The sequence below is a fragment of the Balaenoptera acutorostrata genome, chromosome 5, assembly GCF_949987535.1.
Source record: "Balaenoptera acutorostrata chromosome 5, mBalAcu1.1, whole genome shotgun sequence".
NCBI classification, from domain to species: domain Eukaryota; kingdom Metazoa; phylum Chordata; class Mammalia; order Artiodactyla; family Balaenopteridae; genus Balaenoptera; species Balaenoptera acutorostrata.
The window spans coordinates 20,756,105-20,777,701 of NC_080068.1; the positions used below are offsets into that span (position 1 = coordinate 20,756,105).

Sequence of the window (21,597 nt, forward strand, 5' to 3'; positions counted from 1 at the left end):
TTCTGAGTTTAAATTTGTTGCTGAATCATTATTCCTTTATGCTTTATTACTATTTGTAAACATTTCTCTGCTTTTTTTGTGAACTCAACAGTGTTGAATGCTGCATAAACTTGGATTTATGATTTTTTTCTGATATAGGGGTCATTTTAAAATCTGGGAAGAATTTTCTATGTTTTTGGCATTTTTCTTATTTCTAGTGAGACTTCGGTAACATTTGAAAGCATTATACTTCCTATTCTCCTGGGTGATAAAGGTTGAAGTGAAATGTGTTTGCTAAAATTCGGAAGAGTCTCTTACCAACTATAAAAGTGTCTTTAAAACTCTTGTCCATTTTAGCAACTTCTTAGTGAGAAAAGAAAAGCTGCCAAAAGGAAACGCCATATTTGGTTATAGCAGCCTCCTAAGGTTTAATCTCTAGTAAAGTGTGTCCAAAATTTCATTCACTCCTGTACCAGTTTTATGAGCTTATTCATATTCTCTACTCTATCTGTTATTGGTTCCTTACTCTTTTTCTTAAAATCAAGTCACTTAAAAAATTGACTATAAAAATAAATACTATGACAAAATTCATATTCTATAAAGATATCATTGACTATGATGGTTCCAGGCTTGAGTCCTGCTCTGCCTATGTTGAAAAGTGAAATTAATGAGTGTTACAGCACAGTAAGACATAACACCAAACATACACTTGTATAACTGTAAGTATCATAGAGATTTGAGTCAATGTTGTTTAATTCCATTTATGCCTAAAATTATCTCAAGTACCACCAGTTGTACCCATTACACACCCTGGAAATACTGCTTTAGGTGAGAGCCTTTTAAGGCCACTCAGTAAGACTTTTTTTTGTTTAAATAAATTTATTTATTTATTTATTTTTGGCTGTGTTGGGTCTTCGTTGCTGCGCATGGGTTTTCTCTAGTTGTGGCGAGCAGGGGCTACTCTTCGTTGCAGTGCACGGGCTTCTCATTGCAGTGGCTTCTCTTGTTGCAGTGGCTTCTCTTCTCATGGGCTCTAGGTGCGTGGGCTTCAGTAGTTGTGGCTCGTGGGCTCAGTAGTTGTGGCTCACAGGCTCTAGAGCACAGGCTAGGTAGTTGTGGCACATGGGTTTAGTTACTCCGTGGCATGTGGGATCTTCCCGGACCAGGGCTTGAACCCGTGTCCCCTGCATTGGCCGGCGGATTCTTAGCCACTACACCACCAGGGGAGTCCCCACTCAGTAGGTTTTAAAGTACCCTGTAATGTCCTAAATTTTAGCTTCTCCATATGACAGAATGTCAGCCCGAACTCCGTTTTTATCCTTCCCTTTTTATCTCATACCACCATGCGTTATTCCCATCTTTCTTTAAGAATCAGGGTTAAAGCAGCCCAAAGCTCAGTATTGTTTAAGGGACTGATAATACAGGTAGAAACTAAGGGCTGAATAGGTGATCAATAATTATTTAATGTCTCAAATACCTATGTGGAGAAAATGCTATACAGTTGATCCTTGAACAACATGTGGGCTAGGGGTGCTGACCCTCTGTGCAGTCTACACATAATTTATAGTCTGCCCTCCTTATCCACAATTCTTCCTTATCCTCTGTATTTGAAGTTTTGCATCCATGGATTCAACCAACCTCCAATTACATAGTACTGTAGTATTTACTATTTTAAAAAATCCACATATAAGTGGACCCACAGAGTTCAAACCCATGTTGTTCAAGGATCAACTGTATATAAAAAAGGGGCCATATGACCTACAATAATCCAGTTAGAATCTAAATCAGGTTTTTAAAGGAGAGTACGTTGAGCTGCATTTTTAATATCTTGGATAATAGTAAGGAAATTTTCAATATAAAAATAATTAAATTATTATTCATTTACAGGACAAACTTTAGTAGGAATAAATATAAAGTAAACAACAAAAGAGCAAAAGCAAAAAATGTGCAAATTTAGTAAAATAGGGTAAAAATAAATACATCAGAAAAAGGTGTAAAGGCAAAGGAAACCCCAAGCAAGAAATGAATGATTAATATGATACTTATCATATTATAAAATATATTTTATAAAATTATACTTGCAAATGGAACTGTATGATGAGATCGTGCTATACAACTAAGAAGTAACTTGCTATTTTGCTCAGTAGTGGTTAGATTTTTATTAGAACATGAATGCAATTTACATCTCTGCAGTTTAAACAAATAGGAGCAAAATTGTCAAAAACCAGAAACTTATGTGAGTAAAGAGGTAAACTGAATTCCAGGAGGAGAAGGAAAAGGAGTTGGAATGATTTACTCTTTAATCTGAGGAAATAATATCTGAAACTAATTTAATCCTTTCCAAATTTGTTTCTTTAATATTGTTTGTCTCCTTAACTTAATTTCCCAATACGTGAATGAAAGTTAAAAATTTCACCCTAAAATTTCACCTTTTTGTTTCATTAGATGAAAAAATTCAGTAATTATTTTACTAATGTTCAGAGAAAATAATGGACAAATACAGTTCATTAACAAATTAATTCTCATGTAAGCACATCAAGAAATACAAATGATAACTATAAACCAAATTAATTAGTAAAATATATCTGCCATGAAAATACCATGATAACTTCCATAATTAGAATGTGTAACTTTTTAACTATCTATGTTGGAAGAATAGAAAAAACTATATGCTTATAAAATTTATTACTGTTGGTAGTAGTAATATAGTATCACAAAAAAGGTAATAAAGAATCATTCTAGTTCTATCTGCACCAGTTCTTCAATGGTAAATTAAAGCTCTGAACTTTTTGAATTTAATAGGCAAGGGTGTTGCCAATATTAATTGAATATTTACTGTGGATATAGCTTAAGAGAAAAGAATTTACGAACAGGATGTTCGTTCTGTTCATCTGGGTGTCAAAAACTCAAATGTATTTCAAATTTTATGTGATGACATTTGCATTAGCTATCTATTGCTGCACAACAAATTATTCCTAAGCATGTATCTTAAAACAATAATCATTTATTGTCTCTCACAGTTTCTGCAGTAAGCTCAGGGCTTGATGGGTCTGGAAAATCCATTTACAAGGTGGCTCACTCCCCTTGCTGGCAAGTTGGTGCTGGCTGTCAGTGGAAGGTCTCAGTTATTTTCCACTGGGTCTCTCTGCCTGACTGTTCTCACAACATAACACGATGGCTGGCTTCCTCCAGAGACAGCAATCTGAGAGACCTCGGTAGAAGCCATGTGTCTTTTACTACCTAGCTTTGGAAATCACACATCACTTCCACTGACTTCCAAGACTCACACAATTCAGTCCTAAGTAAGTGTGAGAATGGCCCACCCAAGTGCTTAAATACCAAGAGGAAAGGATCACTGGAGGCCATCTTGGAGACTGGCTACCACATTACTTACAATTTGTTGGATTACTTTCAAGTACAAAGATTATTCAATTTAAAAAAATAAAGTTCTGTATTCTGGAAGAAACTTCAAAGTTTTGTTTAAAATTTGAATCTACCCACTCAAATTTCCCATTGCTCCCCAATAGATAATCTGGTTTTCTATCCCTTAAACATGGCGTTTTTATTTCCTACTCTGTAGCTTTGTCCGTGTTGTTCCTCCCTCTTTTTTATTTAATAAAACTTTTATAGAACATGGATAATTTTTTTCTTTAAAGTTCAACTGAAGCTGTACTATCTGCATGAATCCTTATTTATTAGTTGCATCTACAGTGACTATCCTCTCCTCAGAATTTCTAAATATGCAATTCTTAAATCACACAATGGAACATTTAATGAGTCCCTTTTCATTCATCTAACACAGATGGTAACTGAATGCCTACTATGTTCTAGGACTGTGCTAGGTGATGGCATAAAATTAATTATTTATCTCCCTTACCAGTCCAAAGAATTCACTTATATATCTTATATTTATGATGCTGATATTTAATATGTTTTGCAAGTATATTCTTCAAGTTGTTAAATGTGTGTGTTTTTTTTTAATGTCCCCAAGTATATATTTTGTGTGCAGAAAAGGTTTTGTAGAGATTAATTTAGTTTTGAAGTTAATATTCAGGTTTTTTTTTTAATTCATGTAATAAAAAGTCTATTTCTCTCAAGTTTTTAAGTTCAATTTACAAATGTTATTATTCTACTTATTAATGTAGCAAGTTTAGCAATCACTTAGGGTCTCTTTAACATTTAATCCCATTTATATATTTGGTTAATTAAACTCCCTTAAGTATTTAAAACTCTATTCATAAATTGAAAATAGTTAACATATACCAGTTTGCCTGCATTTTAGGGTTTTGTAGAGATAATGTATGTAAAAGTACTTTGTAAAATCTCAGTTAATAATCAAATATGGCATTATTGTTAAATTATGAAGTCAGATGTGCTACTTTGTTGAAACGATTTTATAGAAAACAAAGCACATGGCTTTGCTTATAAGTACTTTTAATAAATGTTTTAACAGTTTTTAAAAATGGTAAAAAATTTTTAAAGTACTTCTCTTACCCTGAATTAGATGGAGATAGGAGAAAGTCGAATTTGAGTGAAATTAAAGTCCTAAGGAGGATTAAACACTGTTCCTTCTCATGACAGCCTGTCTGAAACACCAAGAAGCATACAAAGCAAGCTTCAATCTATACTTCAGAAGACAGGTCCTAGCCTCACAATAAGGACCTGGTGGAGACCAGAGATCTTGAGGTACACTAACATAAGGGTCAGCCTTCAGTCTAGTGGGGCAGATTTACAAATCAACTACTCAAATTAAATATGATGAATGCCTCTGACTACTAAATAATCCCAGGTAGAAACATCTTACAAAAGGCTACCTCAATGCAAGAGGACAAACCTGAGCGAAGGCAAGTCTTACGTGAAAGGCCTCTGACCCTAAGTAAGTAAAGGTGAATGACAACCTGCAATAAGAGAATAACAGAATGAGACTGGGAGGAAATCAATAATAGCTAAATTAAAACTTTAAAAAGAACACAGTATCTTCCCTATTCATAAGGGATTTGTTCCAGAGATGTGAGGGAAATGGGGAACTTGCAAATAGAGTATGATTAATGACAATAGAGATTTATTTGCTAAAACAAGATTGTTCTTGTCACAAAATGCTTCAGAAGGCTACTGACATTTCTCTCCATAACTTTCTTTTTGTGGTATTTCTTAAGGTTTTCTCTTTTTTCACTTAGGATCTCTTTAATGACAGTAAAAGTTATTAAATATTATTTGAATGCACTTTTTTTATTGTTATCTGTGACGAAACAAGAAGTATTCATAAAACACTTCTGCAGCATAACAAGTACAATGGTGTCTCAAGGAAAAGCACCTATGCAGCTTGAGTTACAAAGTGAACTTTGTTTTTTTCTGCAGAATACCATTTTTACTTGAAAGGATGATTTACAAAAGATATTTATTTATTTATTGAAATACAGTTCATTTACAATGTTATATTAGTTTCAGGTATACAGCAAAGTGATTCAGATATAAGCAGCTTTTATTTTTCCTTTCTAATTACTTTTTATCTATTTTTCTTGTTTTACTAAACTAGCTAGCATATTTAGTACAGTGTTTTATAAAAGTAGCATTGCTGGGCAAAATTGTTTCATTCTCATTCTCAAAGCGAAAGCTAACATTTCTCCATTATGTATAATGATTGCTGTAGTTTTTGAAGCTACCCTATCAGATTAAGAAAATCCTCTATAGTCTTGTTTCCTAAACGTTTTTATCAAGAAGAAATGTTGAAATCTTTTTTTTTTAACTTTTTTTTTTTTTTTTTAAACTTTGGGTTTATCTATTTATTTATTTTTATGGCTGTGTTGGGTCTTCATCTCTGTGTGAGGGCTTTCTCTAGTTGCGGCAAGTGGGGGTCATTCTTCATCGCACTGCGCGGGCCTCTCACTATCGTGGCCTCTCTTGTTGCGGAGCACAGGCTCCAGACGCGCAGGCTCAGTAATTGTGGCTCACGGGCCCAGTTGCTCCACGGCATGTGGGATCTTCCCAGACCAGGGCTCGAACCTGTATCCTCTGCACTGGCAGGCAGACTCTCAACCACTGCGCCACCAGGGAGGCCCAGAAATGTTGAATTCTTAAAAGTGTGTTTCCTGCATGTGTTCAGATGATCCTGTAATTTTCATTTTTATTGATTTTCTTCTTCTCTCCTTTTGCTTGATTAGTATTGGCAGAGGTTTAGCAATCTTATTAATATACACATGAATTCTTTGCATTATATATTTCCTTTCTATTTCATTAACTTTGCTTTTATTATTATATTCTCCCTTATACTTTATGTGGGTTAACTTTAGCCTTTTAAAAATTATTTTCTTTCTAATGTGTGCATTTAAGACTATAAAGTTTCTTCTAATTACTGGTTTAGCTGTATCATACATATACTGTTATAAAATATTTTATTTCCCTTCATATTCAAAATATAGTTCTAATTTCTATCATGATTCTTTTTCCTATATCCATAGGTTTTTTATAAATGAATATCTTCATTTCTAAGCATACAGAAATTTCACTGTTCTAATTATAATATTGGTTTATAGCATGATTACAATAAAGTCAGAGAAAATACACATCCAGGTCTTTAGCTGTTTTGAAGGAAATGTTGGTGTAAGACATCTGGCACAATATGTGAACATTAAAGTTTTAATCAGGTACCAAAATAGGTAAAATTACAAAGGGGTGAGATAAATCATTGTATGCAGAATTTCAAATAAAATATCCAAAACCTGTCTGTGGACCCTTGAATCTCTTTACCCACTGTATAACATAAAAAGAATAAAAGTGTGGAGAGATATATAGATATTATTTGAGAAGAGGTCGTCTTCGCCGAATACTTCTTTTGAATCCCATTCCAACTTCCTTCACCCCTAAGGAGCCAGGCTCGTCTGTTCCCCTGCAACTCAAACCTACCTTACTATGTGGTCCCTACAGCTGAAAGGCATAGTGGCCTTGGATCTGATTTACCCCTGGGAAATCAAGAGAATGAAGGATTGCTGCCTAGCTGCTTTGGTGTAGGACCAGGAAGGTTATTACTATGTTGAGAATAAGCCTACCTGAGCAAGGAGTGTTAGAGAAAGAGATATAAGACTGTTTCCTGTGGACCAAATGAAGAGCGAAAATGAAAGAGTGGGCTGTTTTGAGTCCTGTTCCTTGGGACTGTGTGGAGAGTTGGACACTTTAGCATCAAGGAGCTCTGAGGTAACACAGGATTACCAGTGCTTTGGAAGGAGTAACCACTGAACTCCCAGACTAGGATCCATCCTCATGAACCAAGTTGCTGCATGGGGAGACAGGTCCAAAAGCACACCTTTGTGGAACCCATGAAAATGCACCATTTGGCTATTGGTTTTAACCATCTTCCAGGCTCTGGCCACTACGTATGGTGCCAGGTCAAGTAATAAGTTTCATTCAACTGTCTCATTCCTCTCTTACCCTGCTCCCAATGTGGAGTGGTCAGAAAGGGGCTGGAGAGGGAATAGGGAACCGGAAAATAGAGAACTTGTGAAGAAGCCACTTGTAGAATTCCATGTGACACAGGCATGAGCTACAGGGGAGAATTTTCAGTTATGATTTTGTATCATATATTCTAATTTTAAATTGATAGCCTCTGCAAATTTTGTTGTCCACAGAATTGTCCATTTCTTAAGAGTAAGCAAAAAAGTCATGGAGCTTCAATATTTTTATTAAGGGCAGGAAGTTTATGTTCACCAAATAAATTGTAAAGAGGTGATGGGAAAGAAAAATAAAGTAACATTTTAATCGTATGCTATGATTTGTTGTTTCTAAATTCTTTAAATTATTTTCTAAGTTTTATGCTTTCTCAAGACTGTGAAACAAGAGTACTAATCAAGGCTAAGTTAATTATTTATAGCATATTGTAATAAAAGCATTAATCTTTATGAAAAATAAAAAAGAAAATGATGACTGGAATGTCTTTAAAATTCTGAGATTGAGCTGGCAAGCCTAGTTAGTTGCAGAAAATTGTCCCAGTACCCTGTCCTTTCAAAAATCTATTGAACCACCATGCACATGGTGATAGCTTTGCAAATTGCACATGTAATGCTTAGATGAAATCCTACAGGTGAAGGGATTAACCCTATGCCCACATCTGCAAAGCAGCAAAGGAGAGAGTCAGATTGGGTGGAAGTGCACATACTTTTGTAGGAATGAGAGCATTACCCAATTTAAAAGGGGGCACTTATTACTCAGGTTTAACCGAGTGCTGCTGTGAGGAAATATGAGACCCAGAGTTGCCAAAAGAGCTGAAAATAAGATTTTCTCTTTCTTTCTCTGTCGCCGTTGTTGTTTTGTGAAACTTGCTGATTTTTAAATAGTAGCCTGTAGTCATAAAACATTGTGTGGCCAAACAACACACTTCTGCCAGTTAGATATCAGAGGTTTCTAGTTTGTGAAACTCTGGAAGAGAGGCTGTTGACTTCTTTCTAAAACTTATCTTATCCTGGTTTATTAAGAAACAGCAGGGTAATGACAAGTTTACAGATTTGTTTGTCATTTTCTAATACTGGAGGTTTCCCTGTATATATTGCCCAGATTCATAACCTCACCGCTTCTCCATTTCTCTTCATGCTTAAATGCTAATCATTTAATCCTCCCTACCTTCTCAAATTCCTCTGGCTCTTAATAGTTCTCTGGGAAGCAGAAATACTTGTGTTTGGATTATCAAACACATCCTGACCCCGCTTGAAACTTTGATAGGACTACTATAGCTGTTTCCCTAATCAAACCATTATTCAAGGTGGCTAATTTTCTTGAGCAGCCTATACAGCAGAGGCTCATGGTCTTTTGGTATTAATGAAAACAGAAGGGAGATTAATAGCAGAATGGAAAGCAATCAATAAAATCTTACATTGAGTAGGGAGTAAAGACTATCTCCTTATAAAGAGATGGTTAAAAAAAGCTGGAATTTAATCCTATGTAACTAGGGAGATTTCAACGTTTCCACTAATATTTGTCTTGGCCAAATCAAATTTCCTATTATACTAAACTAGTATAAGCAAAAAAAAAAAAAAAGAAATTAGGTTACACTGAATTAATACCAAAATTTTCCCTGAAGGCACTACACCCTAGCACTTTTCTGAAAGATGAACACCTCCAGACACCTCTGGTTATCTTGCAGGTATGGGACAGTGAAAAGAGCTCAGATGACTAGTCACAAACTTGAGTCTAGTCCAGGATTTCTCAGAGTGTATTTCAATGTACAAATGTATAACAATTATCTGCAGTAATTGCTGGAAAAATAGTTTTCTGGGTTTTACTGAAAGGGAGTGGCCTGGAGATCACTGGGAAAAAAATATTTTAATAGATATTTTAACATTGAGGGCTACTGGTTCGAGTCACAAAGTGTGAGTCCTTGGGCTTTTCTCCTCTGATAATGAGCACAAATAACACCAGCTTGGCCAATCCCCTGGGGAATGTCAAGGATTAAATGAGATATTTGATCAGTGAAAGTGCTTTGAAAAATTCAGCATTCAGCCAAAGCAATGGATGGAGGAATGAACTGGCAAGAGATTTAATGATAAGAAAGAACTCTACAAGGTATTAGATCTGTAAAAGTGGCTAGAGGGCCGATGGGGAAAGCTCCTCCCAAATCATTAGAGCATTTAGAATGTCTCCCCATCTATTTGTAGTGAGGTGGATGGACCTAGAGTCTGTCATACGGAGTGAAGTAAGTCAGAAAGAGAAAAACAAATACCGTATGCTAACACATATATATGGAATCTAAAAAAAAAAAAAATTGGTTCTGAAGAACCTAGGGGCAGGACAGGGATAAAGACCCAGAAGGGAGAATGGACTTGAGGACACAGGGAGGGGGAAGGGTAAACTGGGACAAAGTGAGAGAGTGGCATGGACATATATACACTACCAAATGTAAAACCGATAGCTAGTGGGAAGCAGCCGCATTAGCACAGGGAGATCAGCTCGGTGCTTTGTGACCACCTAGAGGGGTGGGATAGGGAGGGTGAGAGGGAGACGCAAGAGAGAGGGGAAATGGGGATATATGTATGTGTATAGCTGATTCACTTTGTTATACAGCAGAAACTAACACACAATTGTAAAGCAATTATACTCCAATAAAGATGTTAAAAAAAAAAAAAAGAATGTGTCCCCATCTCTCTATCAGCCTTCCTCCACTTCTCATTCTTGACCTTTCTCCATCCCAGCCCCTTCAGAGAGCCTGTCTCTCTATCAGCCTCAATCACTTTCTCCATCTCTTTTAACCTCATTTTTCCTCTCAATCTTTTTCTGATGTCAGAAAATTTCCTTCTCTCTCTCTCAGTCCTTTTTTCTACCCCTCCCTCAGCCAAGCCAAATACAAATAATGCCATGTAGAAAAATGGAAAAAAAATATCTTTCATTGGTATGTACTCTGAGAAAGGTTGCTCACGGCAGAGAATTGGCTTTTTCACATGCAAAGAAGATCCGTTCTAACAGCCCTATCTGAAAATTCCCAAAGGAGGTAAACGTTAGGGAACAGAATTGAACATCTTGCTCCAGAATGAACATATTTAGGAATAACAGAATGAAAATGAAGCAAGATAACTTGAGGCTAAATGTACAGAAATTGCTTGTTACAGTAAGATCATACAATTGTAGATCCAGAAGAAAACCTCAATATCGATTATTCAAACCACATCATTTTATAGATGGAGAAATGAAAGTCTTGAGAGGTTAAAAAAAAAAATTGCTTGGCTCAGTCACACAGCAAGCTTGTGGCTGCTGGTGACAAAAGCCAAATGGTCTTGGCTCAGAAGACAGCGCACCCCGCACAGTTGCACAGCGTTGGTCTGTGACACCAGCCAGAGCTCAATGAGAAAAGAAGGGAAGAGTACATCATTATATTCCAAATATATGGAAGGAGCTACAGTAGGTTTTCTTTTATGTAATATGCTCATAAAATAGTATATGCGTTGTAGGACTTCTGTGTTTTTATTTGACAAAGGAAAAAGCTGTTAGTCCCATGTCAACTGCCCAGATGGCATTTTTTTTTTTTTTTTTAAGGATTTTCTTTATTTTTTATTTATTTATTTATTTATTTATTTTTTTTTTTTTTTGGCTGTGTTGGGTCTTCGGTTCGTGCGAGGGCTTTCTCCAGTTGCGGCAAGCGGGGGCCACTCTTCATCGCGGTGCGGGGACCGCTCTTCATCGCGGTGCGCGGGCCTCTCTCTATCGCGGCCCCTCCCGTTGCGGGGCACAGGCTCCAGACGCGCAGGCTCAGCAATTGTGGCTCACGGGCCCAGCTGCTCCGCGGCACGTGGGATCCTCCCAGGCCAGGGCTCGAACCCGTGTCCCCTGCATTAGCAGGCAGATTCTCAACCACTGCGCCACCAGGGAAGCCCCCAGATGGCATTTTGATTATTTATTGATCAGTGACAATTTTAAAACCTGGGAATAACTGAATTATTGGATACCTTTACTTCTGAACAGGATTAGTTAGGATAAAGTTATTTATTCAACATTCTGAACCAAGACTTCAGAAACAGAGAGGTGACTTCTGTAATCAGTGTGTCTTGAATTTCCATAATTTTACATTTTGTTCTAGTGGGGGTAAGGATTAGTCTGAGCTAAATGATTCAGGATTACCTGATGAATGGTGCCTAGAATAAAAGGATACCAATTTTTTCTTGTGAGCAAGACACAGGAATGATTCAACACTTGCCCTCAGATAATCACGCCATTCTTGTGTGATTTGGACAGTTGACGTAAACGAAAGGCAGATATTTTCTGCTATTCATACAAAGATAAGACAGTAGGTCAACTTCATAAAGCGAATCAAATAAGTTCAGCCAATGAACAGAGTATCCTAAAATGACACTCACAGCTTCTCCACAACCCAGGCCAAGGATAAAAATAAATATTGCCCTCAAGTCACTGAAACCAAAGCCAGGAATGCCTTGGGTATTTTCAACTCTGCTGACTTTTGAAGAAATACAGTTCTCCAAATTAAAGCAAGGGCCAGTTGGGAAGCATCACCTATGTGTTCAATGATAGGTCATGGGGAAAACAATGATCAATTAGACATTGTCCTTGCTTCCAAGAGATTTATGTTTAGTTAGGTTGTAATGGACTCTAATAAGGGGTTTTTAAATGATTGACAGCATTGTCATTTTTCTTCTACTTTGCAAATCTATAGAGTTTTAAACGTTAATTGATATAAAACTTGCACCCAACAAATGAGGCCGTCAGAAAATGAAAAAGAAAAAAGAAAAAAAAAGCTTATAGATTCACATAATTATCTTAATCCCAATAATGCAATTACCATTAATAAATCTTTAAATTAGTTAATTATGTGCATTTAAAAAGGTGATTCTCACTTTTTAAAATTGGATTTGCAGGGGGAGAGATAACTGGGTGATGTCTCATTGTTGGACAGAGGAGTTGTCAGAATAGCCTTGAGCTGACAAATGCAGGAGTGGCCTCTCTTCCCTAGGGAAAGTGTCTGGGAGTTCAGCATTTATGTCCTCATACTTGCTGAATGCCCTAGGAGGACGATTTCACAGTTCATACCACAAACACACACACACACACACACACACACAAAGCGTTCCTTTTCCCATTTCAGTTAAAAATAAGTTCGGGGGGGAAGGGGAAGCTGGGATGAAGTGAGAGAGTAGCACTGACATATGTACACTACCAAACGTAAAATAGATAGCTAGTGGGGAGCTGCTGCATAACACAAGGAGATCAACTCGATGCTTTGTGACCACCTAGGCGGGTGGGATAGGGAGGGTGGGAAGGAGGCTCAAGAAGGAGGGGATATGGGGATATATGTATACATATAGCTGATTCACTTCGTTGTACAGCAGAAACTAACACAACATTGTAAAGCATTTATACTCCAATAAGGAGGTGGAAAAAAAAATAAGTTCAATGTGTGATACAAATGATTTTCTGTGTTTTGTGTGTGTGATTTTTTTAACTTGGGCATAATTTCAACTCATGGCAATTTGAGTGTGTAGCAGCCATAAAAAAATATGTAAAGGTATATGGCTAAAAGAGCAATGATGGATTGGCAGTTAAAGGCCCAGACAGTAAAGAAAAATTCTCAAATTATGAAGTACATTCCTCTTCATCTATTGATTCCGTGAGTTAAATGTTAGGTTTCATATTAATAACTAAATTTTAATAGTGAGTTATGACTTACAGAGCATCTAAAATAGGTTTTCCAATTATCATTTAACACCAATATTGTGTCAACAATTATCATTTTTCTCATTTTTAGATAAAGAAACTGAGGGTAACAAGAATTTAGTGTCTTGACGGGCTTCAGCATACTAAGAAGCTGGATCCAAAGTTGGTCTGTTCTCACATTAAGAACAAAGTTCCTTCCACTAACCTATCCCACCTCTAAGAGTAAGCAATGCTCAATACTTTAAGATAAGAAATAACATTTGAGGATGTTGACTATTCTCAGACTAAAAAGTTAGAATTTTCATTAAACACAAGTACAATTTTGCTTATTAATTTGAGTGATTAGTTTATACAGTGAGTTAAATAACTTACAAATCTGAAAGGCATCTTCGATAATATACCAGTCTGTATATGTCAAATTGTGCCTGTATATATTATGATTAAGAACATAACTGGCAATCGTATTTCATTCCTACTTCAATCCTATTGTGAAAAATTATGTGCTGGTTTTTCTCTTTGTGAGAATGAACATTGTAATTATTTAAATATTTGCTGATTCTAGATTGGAATCAACTTGGCAATAAAGTAGTTTGTCTAAGGAATGGGATATTATAATCTGTAGGATTCTGAGTTCCCAAACTCAGCAAAACAGAGCCATTATATGCTGGACACTATTCTCAGTGTTTTTGTGTAGTACCTCACACGATCCTCAATATCCCTGTGAGGTAAGACTGTACTCATGCCTATTTTATAGCTGAGAAAGCTGAAGGTTAAATAACTTGCCTGAGTTCACACAGATAGTAAGTGGCAGAGCTGGAATTTGAACCCAGACAGTCTGGCTCCAGGAGAATTATAGATGTGACACTAAGTAATTATTTCACTAATAGTTATTTCCTCTTTGCTTCTTTCCTTCTCTTCTAAGTCCCATATTAGCTGCACTGACATTTGTATTAGAGCCAAGAACATTATTTTTTTCCAACCAACATAACAGTGAGTAGGTAGGGAAATGCCTACAACTCCTTTAACCCATCCCCTAATAATTAATTGAATCCAGGATATTAAGTGGCTAATTAGCACTAAGTAGAAATTCATTCATAGCACTGTGGTCTTAGTTTGCAGTTTGGAGACGCTGAAGGGGCTATGAGAGGCAGCAGTGCTTCCAAATGACTCAAGTGGAAAGTCTCTACCCTTATTCTTTTGATCAGAAAAACTCAACTTATTGCAGTTGTACTGCATTGGAAGATAGCAAGTTAGAAGGGAAGATTTTGAAGAATAATATTCTCCGATTTGATTTTAAGCATGATCACTCTAGGATAACTTTACACTATCTCCAAGCCTCGGTGTCCTAATCAGTAAAATGGGAATGACAAAGCTGGCCTTGAAATGTTGTGATGGAAGTAATGTGTGCCAGGTACAACAAATGGTAGATGTCACTAGATGTTGTAACAATACATATCTTGGTTAACTTGGACCAGACCTAGTTGTGTTCTCCATTTTTTTTTTTTTGGCCGCACCTTGCAGCATGCAGGATCTTAGTTCCCCAGCCAGGGATGGAACACATAATCCCTGCAGTGGAAGTGCAGAGTCTTAACCACTGGACCACCAGGAAAGTCTCCATTCTCTGTTTTTTGACACAACTAATTTAGGTTTAGGCCAGAATATGACTGATTAAACAGAATAAAAATCAGTTTACATTTCAGATGAGCAGCACACTAAGAATAAAATCAATGACATTGACATTTTTGACTACCGACCTCACAATATAGTTCCTCATTGACTCTATACAGACAAATGATTGCCTTAGGAAAGGACCTGCTTAGAATATTGTTTAACTTATTCAACAAAAGCTTTTTCAAATTTTTTCTTGAAATGAAGAGGAAGAAAGGTAGTGAATATCAATTAGAATATCAGAGAAACTCTGGTATAATGTATATATTGTCATCCAAACCAAAATGTTCCCATCAGAAAATAATCAATCCTGAATTTCTCCAAAAAGCAGAGCCTGAGACAAGGGTTTGTATGCAGTTTGTAAAGGAAAGTGATCTCAAGAAAAGGAGTAGAGAACTAAAATAGTGAAACTGGAGCAGCAATAGAAGAGGAAAGCATTTATTCACTGGCCCCATTCTTCTTTTGGGCAAAGCCTGTCTCATAGAGTGCTAAGGTTCCTGCACTTCTAGCTCAGATACACAACAGTGCCAGGTGGGTTTCTGTAGGTGAAGCATACCTTAGTATGAGAACAACAGGAGACAGGAAAGCAAGAGATACTCATTCACGTGAGACAAGATACTGTCAAGCTACACCTGAGAGGTTGCCATAGCAATGGTTAGATTAAAGGCAACCAGAGAGGATGTAGGTGGCTGCTTCTATTTAGAGACTTGTTATGATTATCTCTACTGATATGTCATTCTACAAGACACAAAACCTCTATTCAAGTTTAGAAAACTATTTTTTTTATGGTTGCCGAAATTTGGGAATCATATAGTGGCTCTTCTAGATGTGATTGACACCACTAATGTTTCCCATGCTACTGCTGATATTGTGTGCAACAGTAGAAAAAGAAAAAGGATCTTACTTGTTAACTAAAAGAGCTTCTTTTAACACTCAACAGGCATTATTATCCTAACCTGACAGAGCTATAATGACCCACAGGAATTCAGTAACAGGAACGGAGGCATTTACTACACAGGAATTGAATGGAATGTCATTTAGAGTAAATTCCTGCTTTGACATTCAATGTTTAGAAAAACACATCTCAAATTGTTCTCAGAGGTGAAGAGGAAGTTGGAAAGTGATGACTAAGAAGAAAAGAATATAAGGAACTTGGACTAGATAATTATTCACAAGTTAAAATATTTACCTGAAGCTTGAAATATAACGTCATCAATGAAAAGGAAAGGATGGACAATTATCCAGTAAATTAGAAGCTTTTTGAAACCTTCAGACGTTCATCTTTTTTTCTCAATATCTGAATAATTACAATCAGCAAGATAAAATTACCAATTTGCCAGTGACAGCTGTTATGAATCTCTTAAAAATAAGAATTCTAGAATGACCACTTCTACTTTTAAAGATCATTGAAGAAAAAAAAAGAGTAGTAAAGAAAGAATGCTAAATAAAAGGCTTGGAAACTTTTCCCATTGAATTTGTTTCCGCACTGATTCACTCTTTCTATAATAGATCACCAACTTCAGGTAAGATCTATTGATAGTGACTAAGCTAAGAGGAAGTAACAAGTAAGATAATCTGCTCTGAAGCAACACATATGTTACCTAAAATAACACATGAATTAATGATGTACGACATTTATTTAATTTTCTCCCAACTTCTCTTACGTGAACTTTGCTTTCAGAAAAAAAGCCATTTTGAATTTTTGAGAAGTTGGTTGGTAATAAGGTTTCTCCTTGAATATTTATAACCATAGAAGATATTACATAAAGTATTTGATACCCAAAAAAGGAGAAGCAGAATCAATTGTATTTAGATATTCTTCCTCCCAATGATTATAGTCAGAGTAGTTTATTCATCCAGGTTTGCTATAAATTACTGTCCCCTGGTACTAGGTTGTCCACCTATCCCTAACATCTTCTCCTCTGCTGGAGTTTGGGAATTGACTTACTTTGATAAGAAGCCCCTTTCCATATATTTGGCTCGCACTTAGCGAGTATAAGTATAATATATTATATATATTATATAATATATATATTAATAATATATATAATTAACTAATAATATATATTATATTATATTATATAAGTATAATATTATATATATTATATTTATAAATAATATATAATACATATAATATATTCCCGATAGCCAGGAATCAAAATACTCCACTTGTTTTCATGTTATGTTCTGTGATTCATACCTGTCCATAACTCTTTCACAAGGATAAGGTAGTAAACAAAAAGTGATTATCAGAGGAAGAAATTAAAAATGAATAGGCAACTATATCATTCATGTATGCATTCATTCAGCTTATTATATCCTTATTATATGTTTAGAACTGTTACTATACAGACTATAATAAATATGACCCCTACTTTCATGGTGCTTATAGTCTGGTAGAGGAGATGAGATATGCACACAAATAACTAAGATAAAGTTGGAAAATAAGTGCCATAAGAGAGTTATAAATATGGGCATCCAGCAGAGAAATAAATTGCTTCCCTATGTTATTAATCTTCCAGTGAGCAGGACAGGACTAAAATCTCTTGGCAGACAAGTGTAAAGAATACTCATCCCCTCACCATCACCTCCAGGGCCATTCCATCTACCAACTAGACAATTTTAACCTACCATTGGTCATCTCTACTTGAATATCTTATTAAGATTTCAAACTCACCATGTCCAAAATCAAATTCATCATTTTCTCCCTAAACCATCTCCTCCTAGCTTTCCATACGTCTGGTCCCAGGCCATTTCCCTACTTCTATTATTCAAATAACACTCTACATCTGTCACTATCTTTCTCATAGCCAGTCAATAATATGTCAAGTCACAAACTTTCTACTTCTTTAAAGCTCTTCCCTAGACCCTTCTTTTCATTTTATTGACAGACTTTCAGACTTGCAATAACATTTGAACCATTTTCTTTAGCTTTTCTCTCTCCTGACTGCCATAGTCTAATGTATACCCTGTTGACAGATTAATCTTCTCAGTTTATGGTCCCAATCATATAATTCCCATGCTCAAACACATTTAGAGAATCCAATATAATTAACTATCTGAGTCAATATTTCTCTTCCTGGTATTCAACATATCCTGAGGCTATATTTCCAACACTTAACCTCTGTCCAATCTGTGACCTCCTTAAATTTCTAGACTGGAACATACTGATGTTTTTAAGTTCCTATTCAAGAAATTCCATCCATCCAACCTGTGTTTCAAGTTTCAAAGTTTATCATAATTTCCACTTTTATATGAAGGCTTTTCTGATGTTCCTACACCCAAAACTAAGCTAGTTGTGAATTCTCCATAGCATTCTTTATTTACCACTGAAGACTTACAAATAGAATCAAACTTATAATGATTTGTCTCCTCCTCCTCTCTCCCCACCACTTCTAGGACAAGGGCTGAGTCACAGTGATCGCTATAAACCTACAGCGTCTAGCATAGTGTTTGTCTTATAGGATGTTCAATCCATTTTTTTTCCCATGAAATTGAATGTTTAATTCCTAACAAATGAATTTCAACAAGCAATTAAATTCTTCTTCAGACACCAATAAAGTGACGTGTGTTCCTGCTTGCAGATGGCTAAAACATTCTAATCTTTCCTAAATTAATGTAAAGTTCAAAAAGCAAATGGCACTTGAAAAGTAAATTGCTTCCAGGGCCTCCTTTTCTTGGAATCCTTCTTCATTTAACTTTTCTCAGTCCTGACAGTCTAAAGCTCATCAGTCTAGACTTAAAAGCCAAAGGAGCTTAAAAGCCACTGCAGGGGTCTGTTCAGTTTTAAATACAATTTAGAAAACCTTGGGAAAGAATGACAGTTCCTTTTCAAGAACCTCCCATACATATTTCAATAGAACAGCTTTCCAAATTGGAAATTGTAAAATATTGTACCGCTAACCAAGTAATAAAGTCACTCACTGCCATGCAGAAAGATTTCCTTGGTTTTCACGAAGAGCACAAAAAACTATATTGTATTTATTTAAATCTGAAACTGACAAAAAAGTCAGAAAGAAAAAGAAAAGTAGTCAATTTCTCTAAAAGATCATTATTTAGGAATAAATTACTATGCAAAAAAGCATGGATCTTCTTGACAACTTATGAATTTAAGACAGATGAAATGCCTCCTTCTGTACTCCTATAATCAACTCTGCTGATGAAATATGTTAAGCATTCTAAGCTTGGGGAACATATAAAGCTTTGAAATCAATGTGTTTCCGGTACAGGGGGTTAGGAAAAAAAACTTAATAAATCAGCTTAGGAAATGCTTCATTTCCTGAACCGTATCTGGGAAGGAAAACATAAAACAGGCAGAACCAGGTGCAAAAAAAATCATACACGTGGATGGGAAAATCTCTTCCAGTTCCTTGTAGGCCTCACTCCGATGGGCAATTTATGCTCCTTAAATTAACAAAGGCTCGATGGGAGAGGTTGAAGGAGATAGTCATTATGTAACCATTGTCTCTGCTCAAATAAGAAATTATCTTACTATTGACATATACACACTATATGTATAAAATGGGTAACTAATAAGAACCTGCTGTATAAAAAAATAAATAAAATAAAATTCAAAAAAAAAAAGAAATTATCTTACTTTGGTTAATAGTTCATTAGAAAGAAGACACTATTAATAGAGAGGTTGGGCTCATTACCAATGAGCTAAAGGACGCTGGTTTTTTCCCTAAAATGATCATAATAGAAAAATCTGCCAGGTCATCTCTGGGTTATCTCTCACCTTTCCAGCTTCCTTACGGTCAGGTTTTGCAGGCTGCTTCTATTGATTCTATTACACTTTGCTTTCTGAAGTACATGTAATCCATTCCTATCTATCTCTCCCATGCAAACTGAAGAGTTACTTATAAGCTAGTGCACTGATTTCTGTGTCATCTCATAAATATTCTTTCTTTTAAAATAATCAGAACTTTGTAACTCATCTAAGTTAAATTTTCTGGTCTTATACCCACTGCAACTTAACCCTGGAAACTCCCAGATGGATTGTAATCAATCGTATGTGATTTTGCAGTGTTTGGGTATTTGTACTAAATTTATATACATATTTTGAGAAATTAATGATAAATATTGTTCAAGAAGGCGTGTGCTTATTTTTTCCTACATAATCACTGCAAATGGAATTTTGTAAGCAGTGAATTTTGAAAAGAGCACATGCAAAATAAAGTTAGAATTGAGTTTTTTCCAGGGCTCCTCAGAGTCAGAATCAATATGTCCCAACCATGTTCTTTTATGATAGTTTGTACTTTAGTTTTCGCACCTATTAAATCTGTCTTATGTTAGATTTACATGCTTATTTCTCCCAATAGTGCATTTGCCACTGTGGGCAAGGACAATGTCTTACTCATTTTTGTATTCCTTGCACTGCTGAACACATGGTGAGAGCCTAATAAATATTGATTAAATCTAATTGCTTACAGTAAATCCCTCCGGAAGGGTCAAAAGTCAAATGCAATCATTTCTTGCAACTGGTCATTAATATAGTCAGGGCTTATGTAGGTGCATATATATCCTTTATCTAAGTTTCAGAACCTGCAGTCAATGGGTAGGGTTTTTATGTCTATAAATTCCCTGAAATGTTATGCAAAACATTGTACGCATCTGTGTTAATTTCTAGAGCAAGCATCCATTAAACTTTAATCAAGTGACTCTCCTCCATTCTCACCCTCCCCCCCTCAAGATATTAAGATTCACTTCCCTAGGCAGTTTTATCCAACCTCTCAATTTATCAGAGCCAAAAGATAGTTGGGACAAATATAGGCCAGCATCTGCAGAGCAATGTTTCTGATTACAGCCTTTCACCGGTACATGACAATCTTGTTATTTCTAGGCTTATGTCTGAAAAGAGCGCATTTTTGAGAAATAGCCCATTTTTAGCCAGCATTTGAGCCCCAGATTGTTACTGTCCGAAAAGGCTGTTGTATATTCCCAGTACCTTTACGATGCCATGGAACACACTTCAAGGCCGCTGCAGCCGCAAACACTTTTCCTTCCGTGAAAACAAACATCCTCTCTGTGAAGCCTTCTCCACGCACCCCCCGCCCACCTGCACACACACTCAACTCAGCAAATGCACTGCTGCGTCTGCTTTTCAGGGGAGGCTCCCTGAAGGTAAACTGAGGCTCAGAGCTGCCCACTAGTGATTTCTGATCCACACTGTCAGAACAATAAGAGAAAAGGGTACCTGCGTCGTCCACACCGCTACAAAGACTGGACAGAAGAAGACAAAGTACGGTCCCTTGAAGCAGTTTCATGGTGCCTGTGGATCGTCACAGTGGCTCTTCTCTCCAGAGTCAGGCAGGGACAACTCCCTCCCAGCCTGGCAGGGCCTTCTTAGCAAATGGAAAAGGTGTGCTGGATGTGAACAGCCACTGCCCATGCCTACTTATTTCGGGGGTTCTGATAAAGAACAGGAGGAAATGCACACACTCCCTTTGGGAGTTCAGCAGAGAGGAGATTTATTGTTTCAGCCCCTTACAGGAACTTTTTTTTTCTCTTCCTTTGGCAGCCACTTGTGTTTTTGTTACTACATTATTTTGTTCTTCTTCAACAAAAAGGTCAGGACGGGTTTTGAACAGAAAGAGATCTTTCTTGAGAATGGATCTTACAGGCTTTCTAACTTTTGTTTTGAAAGTATGTTTTGGAGTGTTTATAAAGGGGCCTCGTTAAACAACGACTTGATTTGGATAAAGGGCTTTAATTGCCTGAGGGTTAAATTTTAGAGCAGAATCCACAAAGAATCAACTTTTCTTCTCTCTTTCCAACTTGAAAGCCAGATTAGTAAAGACCACCTTC

At 36.3% G+C, this 21,597-nt stretch overlaps 1 protein-coding gene across 4 annotated transcripts in view; it reads right to left on the reverse strand.

The window, feature by feature from the left end:
• Window positions 1-21,191, reverse strand: part of EMCN (endomucin) — a 98,852-nt gene extending 77,661 nt beyond the window's left edge. For all 4 annotated transcript variants that reach the window (XR_450208.2, XM_028164175.2, XM_007172910.2 and 1 more), the window contains exon 1: window positions 20,987-21,191. Coding sequence is in view for 3 of the 4 variants with exons in the window: in XM_028164175.2 (XP_028019976.1) it covers window positions 20,987-21,056 (70 nt within the window). In the remaining variant the exon portion in view is untranslated. The remainder of the gene's footprint in view (window positions 1-20,986) is intronic.
• Window positions 21,192-21,597: the final 406 nt, after the last annotated feature.